At 40.3% G+C, this 16,034-nt stretch overlaps 3 protein-coding genes across 3 annotated transcripts; 1 reads left to right on the top strand and 2 right to left on the bottom strand.

Annotated features, from left to right (window-relative positions):
- Positions 1-415: 415 nt before the first annotated feature.
- Positions 416-4,235, bottom strand: LOC137746923 (proteinaceous RNase P 1, chloroplastic/mitochondrial-like). Its single transcript, XM_068486932.1, has 7 exons — positions 2,433-4,235; positions 2,256-2,345; positions 1,986-2,167; positions 1,730-1,850; positions 1,454-1,522; positions 1,203-1,332; positions 416-1,113 (listed from the first exon to the last, which is right to left on the bottom strand). Exons 1-7 carry the CDS (start codon positions 4,233-4,235, stop codon positions 878-880), a joined length of 2,631 nt encoding a protein of 876 aa, XP_068343033.1. The 3' UTR covers positions 416-877.
- Positions 4,236-4,991: 756 nt separating this feature from the next.
- LOC137748694 (protein NONRESPONDING TO OXYLIPINS 2, mitochondrial-like) lies at positions 4,992-6,767 on the bottom strand. Its single transcript, XM_068488871.1, has 3 exons — positions 6,490-6,767; positions 6,266-6,375; positions 4,992-5,276 (listed from the first exon to the last, which is right to left on the bottom strand). Exons 1-3 carry the CDS (start codon positions 6,645-6,647, stop codon positions 5,257-5,259), a joined length of 288 nt encoding a protein of 95 aa, XP_068344972.1. The 5' UTR covers positions 6,648-6,767; the 3' UTR covers positions 4,992-5,256.
- Positions 6,768-9,716: 2,949 nt separating this feature from the next.
- LOC137747249 (peroxisomal fatty acid beta-oxidation multifunctional protein AIM1-like) lies at positions 9,717-15,836 on the top strand. Its single transcript, XM_068487323.1, has 18 exons — positions 9,717-10,018; positions 10,100-10,171; positions 10,357-10,419; positions 10,521-10,577; positions 10,663-10,730; positions 10,840-10,921; positions 11,014-11,069; positions 11,511-11,813; positions 11,923-12,009; positions 12,389-12,563; positions 12,900-13,021; positions 13,289-13,452; positions 13,649-13,903; positions 14,238-14,359; positions 14,472-14,593; positions 14,747-14,895; positions 15,184-15,322; positions 15,450-15,836. The coding sequence occupies exons 1-18, from the start codon at positions 9,925-9,927 to the stop codon at positions 15,492-15,494; spliced, it is 2,175 nt and encodes a 724-aa protein (XP_068343424.1). The 5' UTR covers positions 9,717-9,924; the 3' UTR covers positions 15,495-15,836.
- The last annotated feature ends 198 nt before the right edge of the window (positions 15,837-16,034 follow it).

Below are 16,034 nucleotides of genomic sequence, written 5' to 3'. Positions count from 1 at the left end.
CTGTTTAGAAGAAAAGTTAAAAAGGAATTAGTGTTAGTCAGTGACTGACAAGCGAATCAAAGGTGCCAGGTGGTACTGCCCATCCATTAAAGTATATTTGATACGAATGAGTGACTGCATTATTTCCGAGGTATAATTGTAATTACACATTCTTTATATGGGATCATGACAAAATGATTTGATATCAAGAATAATTAGAGGCTAAGTGTCAGATAATTATAAGATTGTTACAATCAATTAACGAGGTTTATTGGCAGCAATGTGGTTAGATTCTATTTGGATTACCTTAAACTGGTTGCATATTAACTTATTTGGAATGGAGAAAATCATGAATCGGAAAGTTGGAAATCTAGGAGAGAAGAAAAGAGAAGTCGTGAATACAACAGAGAGGGGACGAGAATGAAGGGCAAGTCCATAATTTGAATAATTTTGATGCTCGTTCCAACATGTTATAGATTCTTATTCAGAAGGTCAATGTATATATCAAATTGAGTTCACTTTTATCAACAAGTGATATTGGTGAAAGAGAAATAAAGCACATGATCTCGGAAGCAGAGGTAACTACTTAAGCTACGAGGCCAGAGCATCAAATTGAGTTTACTTGAATCAAAGATCATGTAACCAAAGGAGAGGCTTGTGGCCTATGAGAACCACCCTATCAGCCAACCCCACTATACACACGCGTGCAAAAAGGAGGAGAAAAAAGGCTCTAAGCTACTAAAAGTTTATTCCCAAAAGTGCTTTCTGCAATCGCAAATCTCTATCCTTCTCCAACTAGCAAAATCAGCTGCCAACTATACAAAAAACCTCTCAGTTGGGAGCTCATTGGCTACTACCTAATGCCTCAGTGAAGTTCCTGAACAGGATTGCATAAACTTTATATTTGGAAATCAATGGTGCATCCACCAATCTTCTCTGCAGTTGCAATGTCTGGCACAATCGAGTGATGATCCAAGGTCACGGACCCCAACAGAATATCTTTGAGATTCTTGATAAATTCCTTAGGTTTGTGTTTAGAATATTTTTGGTTGCCACTATTCAGTGGCTGTGAATCAACACCAGTTCGGGTAGCTGACCCTGCATATCCGTTGTTATGACGAGGGGGTTGTGCATCTATTCCACACAATGAACTCAGTAAATTTATAAACACAAAAGTGACTGCGCTATAATAAACAAGCGAATTGCTAGCACTTGAAAATCACCTTCAGGGATGGCTGCAGAATCCTTTGTTGCCGTGCGTGATTTAGCTCGCATAATGCATAGCCATGTTCGTTCTGATTCGCGCTCATGTTCTGATACAACTGGAATGTGCCAGTGCCCTTCCTCTGATTCCTAAGGACATAATTTCACCAAGTGTACCAATATTTCTGTTGAGTCGGCTTTCAAAAGATAGAAATATAAACATGTACAGATACAGAATTTTCGAATCAAAGATTCAGTTAATTTGATTTACCTGTATTACAACAGAACAGGGAGGAGGCATGTGAAAGACTGGACCAGCATCAGAAAAAGTGAAATGCACCTGAAATTAGAAAACAATAGATAGCTAGTTAGAAAAATAGGACTAGAAATCATACCAGAAACCAAGAATCGTTGGTTACAAGAAGTGTAAAACAGATTGGACCTAGTAATCTAGTCCAGCATAGATAAGTTTATTATCTTTGAAAAGTTCACATTAAGAACCGACAGAGGCACGATGAAATATTAGCTTCAAAAGATCCTCACTCACTTGATGCCTTTCTTTCCATCTGGGGAAGAAATCATTTCCGAGAAGTTGAAATATATGGTCTCTCATCTCATCATTTGTCACAAGTAAGCACTTGAACTTTATAGCCGCATACAACCAGTACCTGAATCACAGGTAATATCGTGGCACTTTAAATGCATATATGTATTCCCTAGATAATTAACAAGAATGAGCTATTAAATCAGAAATTTGATGGAAAAATCATATACGAAGTTACCTCCAATGTTATGTTACTCACCAATCATCATTTGAACCAGTAGGTGTCGCATATAGAGCATCGGCATTTTGCCACTTCTCAATCAGTGCCCTATTTACTCGCTCATCCATTCTGCCTCCGGTGATGCGCCTATTATGAAGAACAATAAGTGGCCATTTCTTCGAAGGAAGTTTCTGCCGTATTCCATTAACAACAGCATTGACCTAAACAATCCACCAATAAAATTTACATCAATCACGAATGAGAACATAAACTTGATTTGCGTGTGTGCCTAAGCATCGTGCAACTTGCCTTGGACGGGACAAATTTCTTCTGGCTGAAAAGGCCTACATTTGCTCCATCCACCACTGCTTCAAAAGGTCCATAATAGTCCAGCCATTTCTGCATAACAAAATATTCTTCTTTCCTAAGTCAAGGCCGAATACAAGATTAAGCTAAAACAACGCATATTGATGGGGATTTTCGTACTTGAAATTTCTGAAAGCTTGAGTTTTTCTCTCTTTTTATAGCTATTGATGCAACTGACTCAGCAAAGTTTTCTGTTTCTACAGGATCAAGGTCAATTGTGGCCAGTTTCTCCCCACAGCATTTGCACAAGCCATCATCTCCGATTGTAGTACGTAACACAGACCACTTCCCTTTTCCCAACCAGCCCTGCCCATGCCAGCCCCCACCTCCATTCTCGATTGCAACCCTTATAGATCTTCGATCCCATTTTGTTCTCCCCACTCTTGAAGCTTCCTTGCTAAGAAACCATTTTACAATTAAATCTGCAGTAGACGGCGAGACCCTCCTTACGCTTGTTCTTAGTTTGTGCAGCATATAATACACCTTGTCGCCTTTACCAACTCCCACACTCACTCTTAAGAGGGCTTCAAGTTCAGGCTCTTCCGGATAAACACCGTGCTCCAACATGTGTTTCTCAACAGCAAATGCTTTATCAATATCTCCGCTATGGCAAAAAGCAGATAATGCAGGACCGTAGGAACGGAGTCTAGGATTTATTCCCATTGACTTCATTTGCCTCACCATATCAAATGCCATGTCTCCATCACCCATTGACATTGCCATTCTAGCCACAGATGTCAATGCTGCCTCATTCACCGGAACATTATCCGAACACATCTTCTCATAGATCTCAAATCCCCTTTCGAGCGCATACTTCTTCACATCTTCACTAACCCGAATTCCATTATCTTCTTGCTTACTGCTCCCATCTTTTACATTAGAAGAATCATCTCCACCCTTTGTGGGGTAGTTCAGTCCGTCTAAAAGGCGGGAATTTCGCTTCACAAACCCATTAGAAAACCATGCTAAATTCTCCTTTTCGTTGGAAGTACCATCCGAATCATCATCAAAACTGTTACTTCCACAGGTATCATCCAGGTCCCCATTGTCCAAATTTGATGTATCCATGGATTCCACCCTAGTTTCTTCGCTGTGCAAATCCAAGGTATCCAAAGTCCGACTCCCACTCCCACTCTTCGCCGGACGAACAACACCAACAGCTGCAGAAGAGCAGAGATACAACAGCACAGTATAATGGTACTGCTCCAACTTAATCTCTTCCTTTTGAGCCAAATCATAGAACCTAATTGCACCCATCACATCCCCTCTCTTCGAGCACATATCCAAACCTACTCGCATCTTAACTTCCGGCGAATCAGCATCATACTTCTTCAACCCTCTCTCCCTTCTCTCTTCTCCTCCCACCTGATTACCACCACCCCTCTTGTTCCTCCCCTCCTTTACCCCTAAACCGCCTCGGCTTTTCGAAGATTTTACCGCATTCTCATCTCTAAACCTCCTAGAAGAATGCCCATTTGACCCATTAGGACCATTCCCCTCCCTCCTCTTTCTAAAGACAAGATTTTTCCTAGTATCTTCACCCTTCTTCTCCACTCCTGAACCGACATGGTGCTTTACGGATTTTCTCGAAACCCGTTGTTCCGTGGACTTTAAGGAAGACAACTCCGTACCACTTCCAGTTCCTGAGTTCTGGGATTTTGTGTACGGTTCGTGGTACGTTGTCGACGATAACTTTGCAACTATGTGGCTGATGTTTTGTCTAGCTAGTGGAAGTGGATAAAGCTTAAGGGTCTGTTTGGGTGGCGAGAAAGTGAAAATATTAGAAGGAAAACGGAATTTAAAGACGTGGAAAGCTGACGGGCACTTACAGAGGGTGGCGGAGGGGAGGTGGTGGTGGTGGTGCTTTTGCTGCAGTGCGTTGGAGGTGAAGGAGGCCATGTGTGGCCGTTGGAAGAGCTCCATCTCTGCTACCCGATATATGGATTTAATACAGAAGTAATCCCAAAGTTGTCCGAAATGACGAAGTTGCCCTTACTATTTATGAAGGGGATGTAGGAATTGCTTAACAGTGCGACGGTAAAGTAGTAAACTCCACTGAAACTAATGAAATAACAAGCCCTTTATATCCAATATTGTTTCTTGGTGGTTTATGTAAGTTTGATTCTTGTATATTAAAATTAAGGTGTCGGGCTTCCGGCCTACCCATTGTTTTTGTAGCTGTGTGAGTTTAATCGTAATAAGAGTTATGTTCTATACTGTACTCGCTCTACTTGACTCAAATTTTACGGACTAGCTGTATGAGTTCAACTCTAATTCATAGGAATCAAATTCAAAATTTTCTATAAAAATAAATCATGTGTTACCAATAGAAATAAACATTTTTATCAACGCTTAAGTAATAAACCAATCATCAACTTCCACGCTCTTTAGTTTTCCAAATTTAATCTCCCTAGCATTACTCTAGTTCTCCTACTTTAGTCACTTGCACTCTAAATTAAATAAAAACGCAGGAGACTAAAAGAGGAGCGTTAAAAAAACGATCTTATCAGCTAAGACAAGGTACTGAGGGCCTCCTTATCTTACCCTCTCAAGGGTTGTGCCATAACCCGCAAGTAACTGACTGAGAGAGAAGGGTTTCTGTAAGTAGGTAACTTTTCCAAACAGCTTTGAAATTGAACTTGTCTTGTATAACTTGTAATTGGACATGTAGCTGAAAGCAATAAGAAAGAAAGCGTCCAGCATCATGGATAAACTAAGTACACAATGACGGGCACATCGCGCCATTTGTAATGCCCAAACATCGATAGACAGAAAAGCATCCAGCCTCATTGAAGAAGGAATTCTAACAGAAGGATGAAAATCGACAGACACGGGTGTCCGATGAACTGTTCAACATCTTATGTCACTAAAGTGATCGTAAAAGAAAATGTCAACACGAGACCTACATTGCCTATGCAAGACAACTTGATACAGGGAGACATTGTCATAAAGGCATTGAAATCCCTGAAATATGTGAAAGAAAAGGTGTTAGAGTTCATACTTGATATCACATGAACATGGCTGAACGTGATTATATCGAGACTGATGTAAAGCCAACTTACGGTTAGCAACACAAGGAAGTTTTTTACTTACATTTAAACCGTTGCTTCATTAATTGCTGTATATCGTTTGATTGATATAGTTATACATAAAGATGATTAGCAAGAATCCATTGTTACAACTCGGTAGAGTGTGCAGGGGTGAATACATGCGCATGTCTAGTTTAAGTTCTTGAGAACAAAGAAAATGGCATGCCAGAGCACCCTAGCATTTTTTGTATAAACTACTACTAGGCAGCAAACTGAGGCTCCGAAAAATTCTAAGTCAATAGGATATATCTAGCTCCAAAAACTTCCATCTAAAAAACGAAAACAACCATAGTCTGCCCCTGGTAGTTATCTCTCGAGTCTTAACAATACAAGCTCACTCAGAGGCTCATAAGAAGGCAGGCAACAGATAGCCAATCCAGTCCATAAATACTACAAAATGCCATATATACCTGAATCCGAAACTTAGATCACTAAAACTCAATCAAATAGAGAAAGAGTTTATAATCAAAGCATATGCTGAGCTCAAAAACCCCATATCGCCGAGCATCCAAAACAAGAAAACTTCAATTGTTTCAAACAGAATTTGAACTTTGTTATGTAACGTCATTCCAGAGCAGTTCTAAACCACATTTTCACTTAAGAGGATTACTCGAGGGCAATTGAACAACTATTACAACAATGCAACATAGCTTATTTTATCATGAAGCAACATCGCATCAAACAATTCAAATTGTTCGTGCGAGACTGATCCGACAGCCCGCGAAGCTAAAGACCGACATTTAACAAGTAGATTAAGTTGGCAAATAAACAAGCAGATGGTGTGCATTTTCTAGTTAACATCATGTCAAGTACAAGCTACAGAGATTAAGCGCGTAAATCATCAAACTAAAGTAAAAATCTCACCTTGAGGAACTAATCCCCAGTTCTGAGAGTCAATCGACAAACTCGATATCAACCGCGCCGAAGCCACCGCGCTGTGCAACGGCATCATTGATCCCAACTCCACTGGTAACCTAACAAAAAGACAAAATATTTCTGAGATACAAACTATTCCTACACTTTTTCGGGCGCCAAACAGGTCGTAAGAAAACGAGGACGAGAAATGAGAATTGGAGGAGCTGATATACCTGGAAAGACCAGAAATGCGTCGGACGGGAGCGGAGGCCGGAGAGAGAAGGCTCGACTTGAGCTGAGAGAGCTCGGATGCCGGCGACTTCTTGGTGAGATTGCGCGTGAAGGGCTGTAATCGGGAGGATAACCTAGAGATAACTTTGCAGGACGCCATTGGAGAATGCTTCGAGCTTTGTGGGGTTCTGGTCACTCTGTCACTGGGCTCGCCGACGGAAAGGTTTATTCGGGACGGCCACAGGAAACGACTTCGGGTTCGGTTTCTTTGTTTAGGGCGTCTTGGTTATGATCCATTGGGCCCATGGGTCGACCCGCTAGTAAATATTGATACGATCCGTTGACTCCCAACAATCCTGAAGTCTTTGACCAGGCCCTTCACCAAGACTTGGAAAACAACATGTGCAGTAAGGACTCTTGCGATATTTGAAGGGAAGTCAGACAAAGAAATTTTATTAAAAGTTACGTAGAGAAGTAAGAAACGAAACGTGCAAAAGTCTTGGAGATTTGTGAAATTTTATGGCTTAAGGTTCATTCGAAGTATAAAGCATATCAGTCTGTGTTCTATGCTCTACAAGGTCATCTCTAAAATTTTGGTGGGTAAATTGAGGCCGTTTCTCCATAAACTTGTTAGCCCAACTCAAGTGAGCTTCGTCCCGGGTAGGCAAATTATTGATAATGTCATTGTTGCTCAAGAAATCCTCCATAAGTACAGAAACACCAAAGGTAAAAAAGGGTTCATTGCTTGGAAAATTGATCTTTCCAAAGCTTATGATCGTCTTCAGTGGAGTTTTATTAGAGAAGTTCTATGGGAGATTGGGCTAAGAGGGAAAATTTTGGAACTCATCATGCAATGCGTTACCACAGTCAATTACCAAGCCATTGTTAATGGTGAGCTCACTGATTCTTTCTCCCCTCAATGTGGAATCAGACAGGGAGATCCTCTTTCTCCCTATTTATTTGTGCTTTGCATGGAAAAACTATCTCATATCATTAATGGTTGCATCACTACTAAGAAATGGAAGCCAGTTAAGCTATCTAGCAATGGGCCTCCTGTCTCTCATCTCTTTTTTGCAGATGATCTTATTTTGTTTGCGGAAGCCTCCTCAACTCAAGCCAGATTACTGAAGGATTGTCTTGATATTTTTTGTGCCGTGTCTGGTCAACAGGTGAATTTTGATAAATCTTGTATTTACTGCTCTCCTAATATCTCTCGAAGTAAGGCTATTGAAATTGCCAACATCTGTGGTTCTCCTCTCACTTCTGATCTAGGACACTACTTGGGTGTTCCGTTACTGCATTCTAGAGTCAATAAAGAGACGTATGGAAACATTGTGGAAAAAGTTCAACGACGACTTTCTGCGTGGAAGAGCAATACTCTCTCTATGGCAGGTAGGCTTGTCTACATACAATCAGTTGCCTCAGCTATTCCAATCTACTCAATGCAATCTACTCGCCTCCCAGTTTCCATATGTGATAAACTTGATAAGTTGAACAGGAATTTCTTATGGGGTCACACTGAGGATAATTCCAAGGTTCACCTTGTTAAGTGGGAGACAGTATCCACGCCTAAATTTATGGGTGGTTTAGGCTTGAAAGATACTCATTTTATGAACCAAGCCCTCCTTGCTAAAACTGGTTGGAAACTTTTGCAAAGAGACCCGGGCCTTTGGGCTCAAGTTTTGAAAGGAAAATATCTCAAACACTACGACATGGTGGGTGCTTGCTCTGCTAAGTTCACTAATTGTTCTCATACTTGGCGTGGAATCCTCTTTGGTGCCCAAATCCTCCCTAATGGTATGAGATGGAGAGTCGGAACTGGAAACCAAATTCATTTTTGGACAGACAACTGGCTTGAGAGTGGCGTTCTTGAAAATTTTGCTACCATCCCTCTTTCAGCTGACATGCTTGAATGGACTGTTGAAGACTTTCTTACTGATGATGGTTGGAATGTAGACTTGTTATATTCCTGCCTTCCTCCTGATATTGTGGAACATATTTTCAGTTTACATGTTGGAACTGCGAATCATAGGGATGATAAGGTAATTTGGAGCCTCACTAAATCTGGAACCTTCTCCGTGAAAACTGCTTATCTCTCTCTCTTTGGCGATGATGATATCATTCCTTGGAATTGGAATTTCATTTGGAAACTCAAGCTCCCACCCAAATTAGTGACTTTACTTTGGACTATCGGCCATGGGAAAATTCTCACCAATGTGCAGAGAGCTAGAAGAGGATTTACTAATAACCCGTGTTGCCCAATCTGCCCTAATATTGAGGAATCAATGGATCATATTTTCAGGTCTTGTAGGCATTCCCCTTCCTTTTGGAACGGTGTTGGAATCCCTTCTGAAGTTGCCCATTCCTTTGCTCTTGATTTCCAGAGTTGGATGGCCATAAACCTTAGGTCACATTGTTCTACCATTCATGGGTTACCCTGGAATCTAATCTTTGCTTCAACTCTCTGGTATTGCTGGAAAGGGAGGAACAATCTTGTCTTCAATGAGGGTCAACAACCGCCTGTCTCACCCCAGAAGTTCATTTTTCAATTTGCAAGGGATTGGTATAATGCCAACAAGTGCTCTTCTAGTAAGCCTCCTAGACAAATCATCTCAATCCATTGGATCCACCCGCCAATTGGTAGATATAAAATCAATACAGATGGGAGTTGTAAGGACCCATTTAGGCACATAAGTGCTGGAGGTTTGATTCGCAATTCTGAAGGGGATTGGATTAAGGGATTTGCTGCTAATTTGGGCAGAGGAACCATCATGGAAGCTGAGCTTTGGGGTGTTTTCATGGGCTTTTCTATAGCTTGGGATGAGGGATGCAGGGATGTAATCCTTGAATGTGATTCCTGGGATGCTGTTATTTTGATCCAAAAACCTATTTTGGATTCGCACCCGCTCTACAACCTCATTATTGACTGCAAAGAAGCCATCGGAAAAAATTGGAGATGTGAAGTCACTCATATCTATAGAGAAATGAATGCCTCAGCTGATCACATGGCTGACTTGGGTCATGGGCTATCTCTTGGCCTTCATGTTTTTGTTTCTCCTCCTACCACTGCTAGCAATTGTCTAGTTTCTGACTCTATTGGCAGGGCCCTCCCTAGGGCTGTTCTTGTCTGATTTTTTTTTTCTGTTTTGTTTGCCGGGCTTTGCCCTCCCTTGTACCAAAAAAAAAGAAGTATAAAGCATATCAGTCCGTGAAATTATTTTGTGATGATGAAGTTGTCCCTACATTGCACAGAATCCGATATATTGAATAAAACAAGTTAAATATAAGCGATTCTTCAGGAAAGAAAAATTGTTAAAGAAAAGAGTAGAAAATAATTGAGGCACCGACAATAAATTCCTCCTTGAGATGAATCGAGATACTGTACCATTCAAAATAGTACTCTCTTCTTCTTCTTCACTACTCTGGTTTTCGAATCCATGGCGAAGGCCAAGGTCACCTTGGAGGTCGGCAACGACGGCGTTGCAGTCATCACCATCTTCAATCCACCTGTCAACGCCTTGGCCATACCGAGTAAACGAGCTAGCTCTGCCTCTGCATTATCAAATCTCTGCCGGTTCGTAATTGTTTATTGATATTTTGGTGCTTCTGCAGTTGTAGCTAGCTTGAAGGAGAAATTCGAGGAGGCCGCGAGGCGAAACGACGTCAAGGCGATCGTTTTGACTGGTAATGTAGCTTCCATTCCTGCTCTTTCGATTTAATTTGATGCGGTGACGTTCTGTTCGATCTAGTTCGTCCCAATTGGAAAATCTAAGTTTAGACAATCGAAAGCTTGAATCTTTGTATTGATTTTCTTTTGCTTTGCGGACGTTTTTGTAATTTTTTTTTTCCTTGTTTTTTGGTTGATGAAGGCAGTGGAGGAAGGTTTTCAGCCGGTTTCGATATCAATGTTTTCGAGAAGGTTCACGAGTCTGGTATGATTGAAATGAACTATGTTGGTCTCTCTCTATTTGTAGCATTGAGTTTACTGATGAAATGGATTGAGAACTCGCCGTTGTTTTGTGTGGCGTTGTAGGGGATGTTTTGGTTATGCCCGATGTATCTTTTGACTTTGTGCTCAACACACTTGAAGGTATTGTCCCCAATGTTCTTTTCGAAAAGGTCAATTACTGTTCTCCATTTTTGCTGCGCAGAGTTAACTGCTTGTGTTATAACAGGTTCGAAAAAGCCTGTTGTTGCTGCCATGGAAGGACTTGCACTAGGAGGTGGCTTGGAGTTGGCATTGGTTTGTGCTCGCACCCATGAGTGGACAACTTCTGGTTTTCAGATTTTTGGTGATAAATTTGCTGTCAGAACTGTAGTGGAATTGCGTCTTATTAGTAAATTTCGTGCAGGGGTGCCATGCACGTATTGCTGCTCCAAGAACTCAACTTGGCCTTCCTGAGTTGGCTCTTGGAGTGATTCCTGGACTAGGAGGTATAACTTTTTTTTCTACACAAGCAAGTAAATTGGACACTAAAATAATATCGATTGTTGTACTGAAATGTTAAGTATTGTTGCTATGTAAGGCACACAACGTCTTCCAAGGCTTGTAGGGCTTCAGAAGGCAATTGAAATGATGCTGGTAATTGGCTCCTCTGCTCATTTTTTTTTTATTTGTTTTCAATTTTCTAGTTTTGTGCTTGCAACTATATTCTTTCGATTCTTGATCTACCATATTGATTTGAAAACATTGTCATTTGCTTTGAGGGGACAAAAGGCAAAAGAGGAAAAGATAGCTTAGTGTGGAACATTTAGAATTTATTAGAGCTTCATACTAAAATGTTGAGAATTATGAAATAATTTCTTGTGTTCTATCTCTAAACTATATTTTGTTTGAGCTTTATACCCAAATGTCATGAAATAATTTCTTGTGTTCTATCTTGAAACTATATATTTAGGTCCGTACACTGAACACACGCAAAGTGCTTGTTTTGGACAACTTGAAATTTTACTCAAAATTATTATCCATTATAAGCTCATCTTGCTTTGATTCTAATTTAGTACAGCATCTGGTCCTTTTCAGTCATCGAAGCCAATCCAGTCTGAAGAAGGGAAGAAGTTTGGTCTTATAGATGCTATTGTGTCTCCTGAAGAGTTGCTGAAAGTTTCTCGTTCATGGGCTTTGGAAATTGCAGACAGACACAAACCGTGGTTGCGCTCTCTTCACAGGACAGATAAACTTGGTTCCCTGTCTGAGGCTCGAGAGATACTGAAAGTTGCCAGACAACAAGCCAGGAAGACTGCTCCCAAATTGCCTCATCACGAAGCATGCCTCAATGTGATCGAGGATGGCATTGTTCATGGAGGATACAGTGGTCTTTTAATGGTAATTTTGATGTCATTAGCTTTGTTTGCTATACATGTTTAATCGTCCTTCATATGTGTAATGGCATGCCGGTTCACATATGTTCTAACAAATTAAATTTTTATATCAGGAGGCTAAAGTTTCTAAGGAGTTAGTTCTAGCAGACACTGCAAAAGGTCTTGTCCATGTTTTTTTTGCCCAGCGAGCAACATCAAAGGTACAAGCATGATACACAAGTAGCTTCTTTACTATTTTTTTTTTTTTTAAGATTTTCTTCCAGTCCTCTGTCTTTGTGTTGATGACATCTGTTGACAGATTTGGCCCTAAACAACCCTCTCCTGGCTTCTTAATGAGATTTCCCATTTGTTTTATGTTCTTCTGTTTGTTGTAAATGGTTCTGCTTGGCTTTCTAAATCCAGTTATCCACTCTTCATCCTTAAGTAATTGAATTTGTATTGATGCTTTTATGCAATGCCTCTGCTAATTATTTAAATTTTATGAAGAGTGTTTATCATCTTCTGTTGCCAGGAAGCAGTTTCTGCATTTTACCCTCCTTTTGATTCTTGTTGTATCTACTTAAATTTTAACTTATGCAGGTGCCCAATGTTACCGATGTTGGCCTTAAACCAAGGCAAATAAAGAAAGTTGCTGTTATTGGGGGAGGTCTGATGGGTTCTGGTATTGCTACAGCCCTTCTCCTCAGCAATATATCTGTGGTTCTAAAGGAAGTCAACTCTGAATATCTTCAGAAGGGCATAAAAAAGATAGAAGGTGGTTACCTCATTGGCAGAATTCTTGAGATTTACCATTTTCCTATGAGTTATGAATGAGTCTTCAGGATTCAGGCTGCAGTCTGGCATATGATTTTTTTTTTTTTACTATTCATTTTACTTTGGATTTATGAATGAGTCTATTCAGGCTGCATTAGATCATGTTTATTTTAAATGGAGTCCATGCTGAGTTTTGTAGCAGATTGGTGGTTCACTTGTTTTCAGATAACTAACAAAATAACACTCTGGCATGGTTTTTTTTGTGTATGCAGTGCACTGGTGATATTTGAAACCTGAAATCTTCAAATTCTTTATCGTTGGTTTTTTGTTTCAACAGGAAACGTTAAAGGCTTAGTAACTAGAAGGGGGCTGACACAGGACAAGGAACAAAAATCTCTCGCATTGCTTAAAGGTAGTTTGGACTACTCCGACTTCAAAGATGTGGATATGGTCATAGAGGTAGGGAATTTTAGAATGCCATACCAGATGTTTTCAAGTTCTTTTTGTTTTTTCTTTCATATTTTCAGACCATTTTCTTAAACCTTCTTTGTTCTGTTAGAGATGATTTCTTGTGCTCATCTGTATTGACCACCTTTTTGGGCCTGAGAGCCTGAGCATCTGCTCTCTACTTAATGTTTTTTGTTGTAATGAAATTTGTATTATCTACATATTACCTCTTGAATTTCTGTTTGAAAGTCATTTGATACAATTATTCCTTTTTTGCAGGCTGTCATTGAAAGTGTTCCTCTCAAACAAAAAATCTTTAGTGAACTCGAGAAAGTTTGTCCTCCTCACTGCGTATTGGCTACAAACACATCCACTATTGACCTCAATGTTGTTGGAGAAAAGACAAACTCTCATGATCGCATTGTGGGGGCACATTTTTTCAGGTTATCATGCATTTTTCTTCCCAGGAGCACACTGCTGTACCACTCGAAGAAAAGAAACACACTTTTTTTCCACTTAGAAATGTTTTACTCAGCCAAAACCATTTTTTGTCATTGTTTTTCATAGATGCACTGATAGTTATGGTGGAATGCTTTTTGTTTATACTTCCTTAATTTTGAATTGTTCTTTGATGGACAGTCCTGCTCATGTGATGCCTCTTCTTGAAATAGTACGGACAGAGAAGACTTCAGCACAAGTTATTCTTGATCTATTTACTGTTGGAAAAATAATAAAGAAAGTTCCTGTCGTGGTTGGTAACTGCACAGGCTTTGCCGTCAATCGAGCATTCTTTCCCTATTTTCACAGTGCCCATTTATTGGTCAATTCAGGAGTGGATGTGTTCAGAATTGACAGGATCATTAGGGATTTTGGCCTACCTATGGGTCCATTCCAGTAACTTTCTTCCTTTTCACCGTACCTAGATTTCCTGTTTTCTTTTGTTCATTTTAGAGGGCGAGCCTTGGCACAACGGAAAGATTGCACCTTTGTGACCAAAAAAGATCATGGGTTCGGGTTATGGAAATAGCCTCTTTGCAAGGGTAGGGCTGCGTACAATAGACTTTCCTCCCCGACCCTTGCAAAACAAAGAGCCTTGTTGGCTTGGGGTCGCCCCTTATTCTGTTCATCTTAACATAGGATCTGGCTTTTTTTTTAGGAATGTTTATGCCTGCTGATCGTAGAATTAAGAACTACATTGATGATTATATCTAGCGCTCTTAACTTGCAGGCTTCAAGACTTGGGAGGCTACGGAGTAGCCCTTGCTGCTGGAAAGGAATTATCTCGTGCTTTCCCTGATCGCACATTTAAATCTCCATTGGTTGAGATCTTGATAAAAAATGGACGAAATGGTAATCTAGAACTTCAGTAATTTTATTAGATCATCCTTTTTCGGAAAGAAGTTGGAGAGGGGTATTGTAACATGTTTTTTGTTCTAACTGCTTTGTGCTTTTGGCATTTCAGGTAAAAACAACGGAAAAGGATATTATATTTATGAGAAGGGAAGCAAGCCAAAACCTGATTTTTCTGTCCTACCTCTTATTGAGGAATCTCGACGACTTACCAATATCATGCCTGGTGGAAAGGTACTTTTTCTGTACATCAGAAGATAGATTCTCATTTTTGCACAGTAGTACTTTAAATGGATTTCTGTCTTGCTGTTACGGGCTCAGTAGTTGCTTTAAATAATGCATTCTTAGCTATCATGCTCATCGTGTTTGCTGGACTATGGCTTGCAGCCTTTGACTGTTACAGACCAAGAAATTCTGGAGATGATGCTGTTTCCTGCGGTGAATGAGGCATGTCGTATTCTAGATGAAGGAATAGTTATTCGAGCCACAGACCTTGACATCGCATCTGTTCATGGGATGAGTTTCCCCTCTTACCGGTGAGTTCTATTTTGACCCTCGTGTCTGCTTGAACTTTAGATGTTTGAAATATTCGCCTCTCTACTCGTGCAGCTAATGGAGAGAGGGCTGATTGTTTTATCTGGACATCCGAGGTGCGGGCAATGTATCCCTTGCGGGATTAACTGTCCGGACTTGAACAACCCTCTCCATTTTTGTACAAGCTTGTTGCAGATGTGTACTATTAGTTTTTTCACTCGGTTGATAGTGATGAAGTTATTAGTTAATGTACATGCTTTATTTCACGTCGGCTGTTTCTTACGTGGCAGGGGCGGTATTGTGTTCTGGGCAGATCAGGTCGGCCCTAAACATATATACGCTAGTCTAAAGAAATGGTCCGGATTATATGGCAACTTTTTCAAACCATCAAGGTTTTTGGAAGAAAGAGCAACAAAAGGCTTGCCGCTGGTAAGAACATTGGTTCTTATTTTTCGTCCTGAACTTCTCCCTTTTTGCTGGATTTGGATGAGTTGAAGTAAACCTTCCTTTCTCATTTTGAAGTAAACATGTTACATTTGTTTTTCTTGTCCTGCAGAGTGCACCCGCGTCGTCATCCCCGTCTTCAAGGTCACGCATTTAAGCAGAAAGAACCCTATTTTCAACCGGTTTTCGAGCACATTCAGCAATCGGGAAAATAAGATTCGAGTTCATCGATTCCTTGTAATATGCAAGGTGGCTATGGAGAATTCATAAGCAGTTGGGGTTTACAAACTAAAATATGTTGTTGTTACCTCTCTTTTACTAAACGTTCTTTCCTCTTTCTTTGTGAATGAATAGTTATAACGCTTCGAAATGGTAAGGACTGTAATGTTTGGCTATAATGTGGGCTCCACTAGCATTCTCTGGAAAATGATCCTCTCCGGATCCTCTTTGTAGGGATCCGGAGGATCAATTAATTACGGCCGTTCATCGTATATTTTGCTGTCAGAAATCATTTGAAATTTAAAATTGAATATAAATTGTATCTAACGAAAACTGACCGCACGATGTACGATGAACGGTCGTGGTTGATGGATCCTCTAGATCCCCACAAAGAGGATCCGAAGAGGATCCTTTACTTGTTTTATTAATTTCAAGCTTAAAAGTTCAATAAAAATCAGTTTCGTCACTCGATAGCAAG

The sequence above is a fragment of the Pyrus communis genome, chromosome 10, assembly GCF_963583255.1.
Source record: "Pyrus communis chromosome 10, drPyrComm1.1, whole genome shotgun sequence".
NCBI lineage: Eukaryota > Viridiplantae > Streptophyta > Magnoliopsida > Rosales > Rosaceae > Pyrus > Pyrus communis.
The sequence above is the reverse complement of the archived record's forward strand: the minus strand, read 5'-3'. Positions and strand labels throughout refer to the sequence as shown.

Bases quoted from the DNA above. Each gene is read 5' to 3' on its own strand.
- LOC137746923 (XM_068486932.1), bottom strand. From the start codon at position 4,235: ATGGAGCTCTTCCAACGGCCACACATGGCCTCCTTCACCTCCAACGCA. The intron at 2,168-2,255 runs GCAAGTTGCACG...TGGATTGTTTAG, and splicing joins AGAAATTTGTCCCGTCCAAG to GTCAATGCTGTTGTTAATGG. The intron at 1,114-1,202 runs GTGATTTTCAAG...TGTGTGGAATAG, and splicing joins TTCTGCAGCCATCCCTGAAG to ATGCACAACCCCCTCGTCAT.
- LOC137748694 (XM_068488871.1), bottom strand. From the start codon at position 6,647: ATGGCGTCCTGCAAAGTTATCTCTAGGTTATCCTCCCGATTACAGCCC. The intron at 6,376-6,489 runs GTATATCAGCTC...TCTTTTTGTTAG, and splicing joins CGCATTTCTGGTCTTTCCAG to GTTACCAGTGGAGTTGGGAT. The intron at 5,277-6,265 runs GTGAGATTTTTA...CACATATTTCAG, and splicing joins CTGGGGATTAGTTCCTCAAG to GGATTTCAATGCCTTTATGA.
- LOC137747249 (XM_068487323.1), top strand. From the start codon at position 9,925: ATGGCGAAGGCCAAGGTCACCTTGGAGGTCGGCAACGACGGCGTTGCA. The intron at 10,922-11,013 runs GTATAACTTTTT...TTGCTATGTAAG, and splicing joins AGTGATTCCTGGACTAGGAG to GCACACAACGTCTTCCAAGG. The intron at 13,904-14,237 runs GTAACTTTCTTC...CTTAACTTGCAG, and splicing joins CTACCTATGGGTCCATTCCA to GCTTCAAGACTTGGGAGGCT.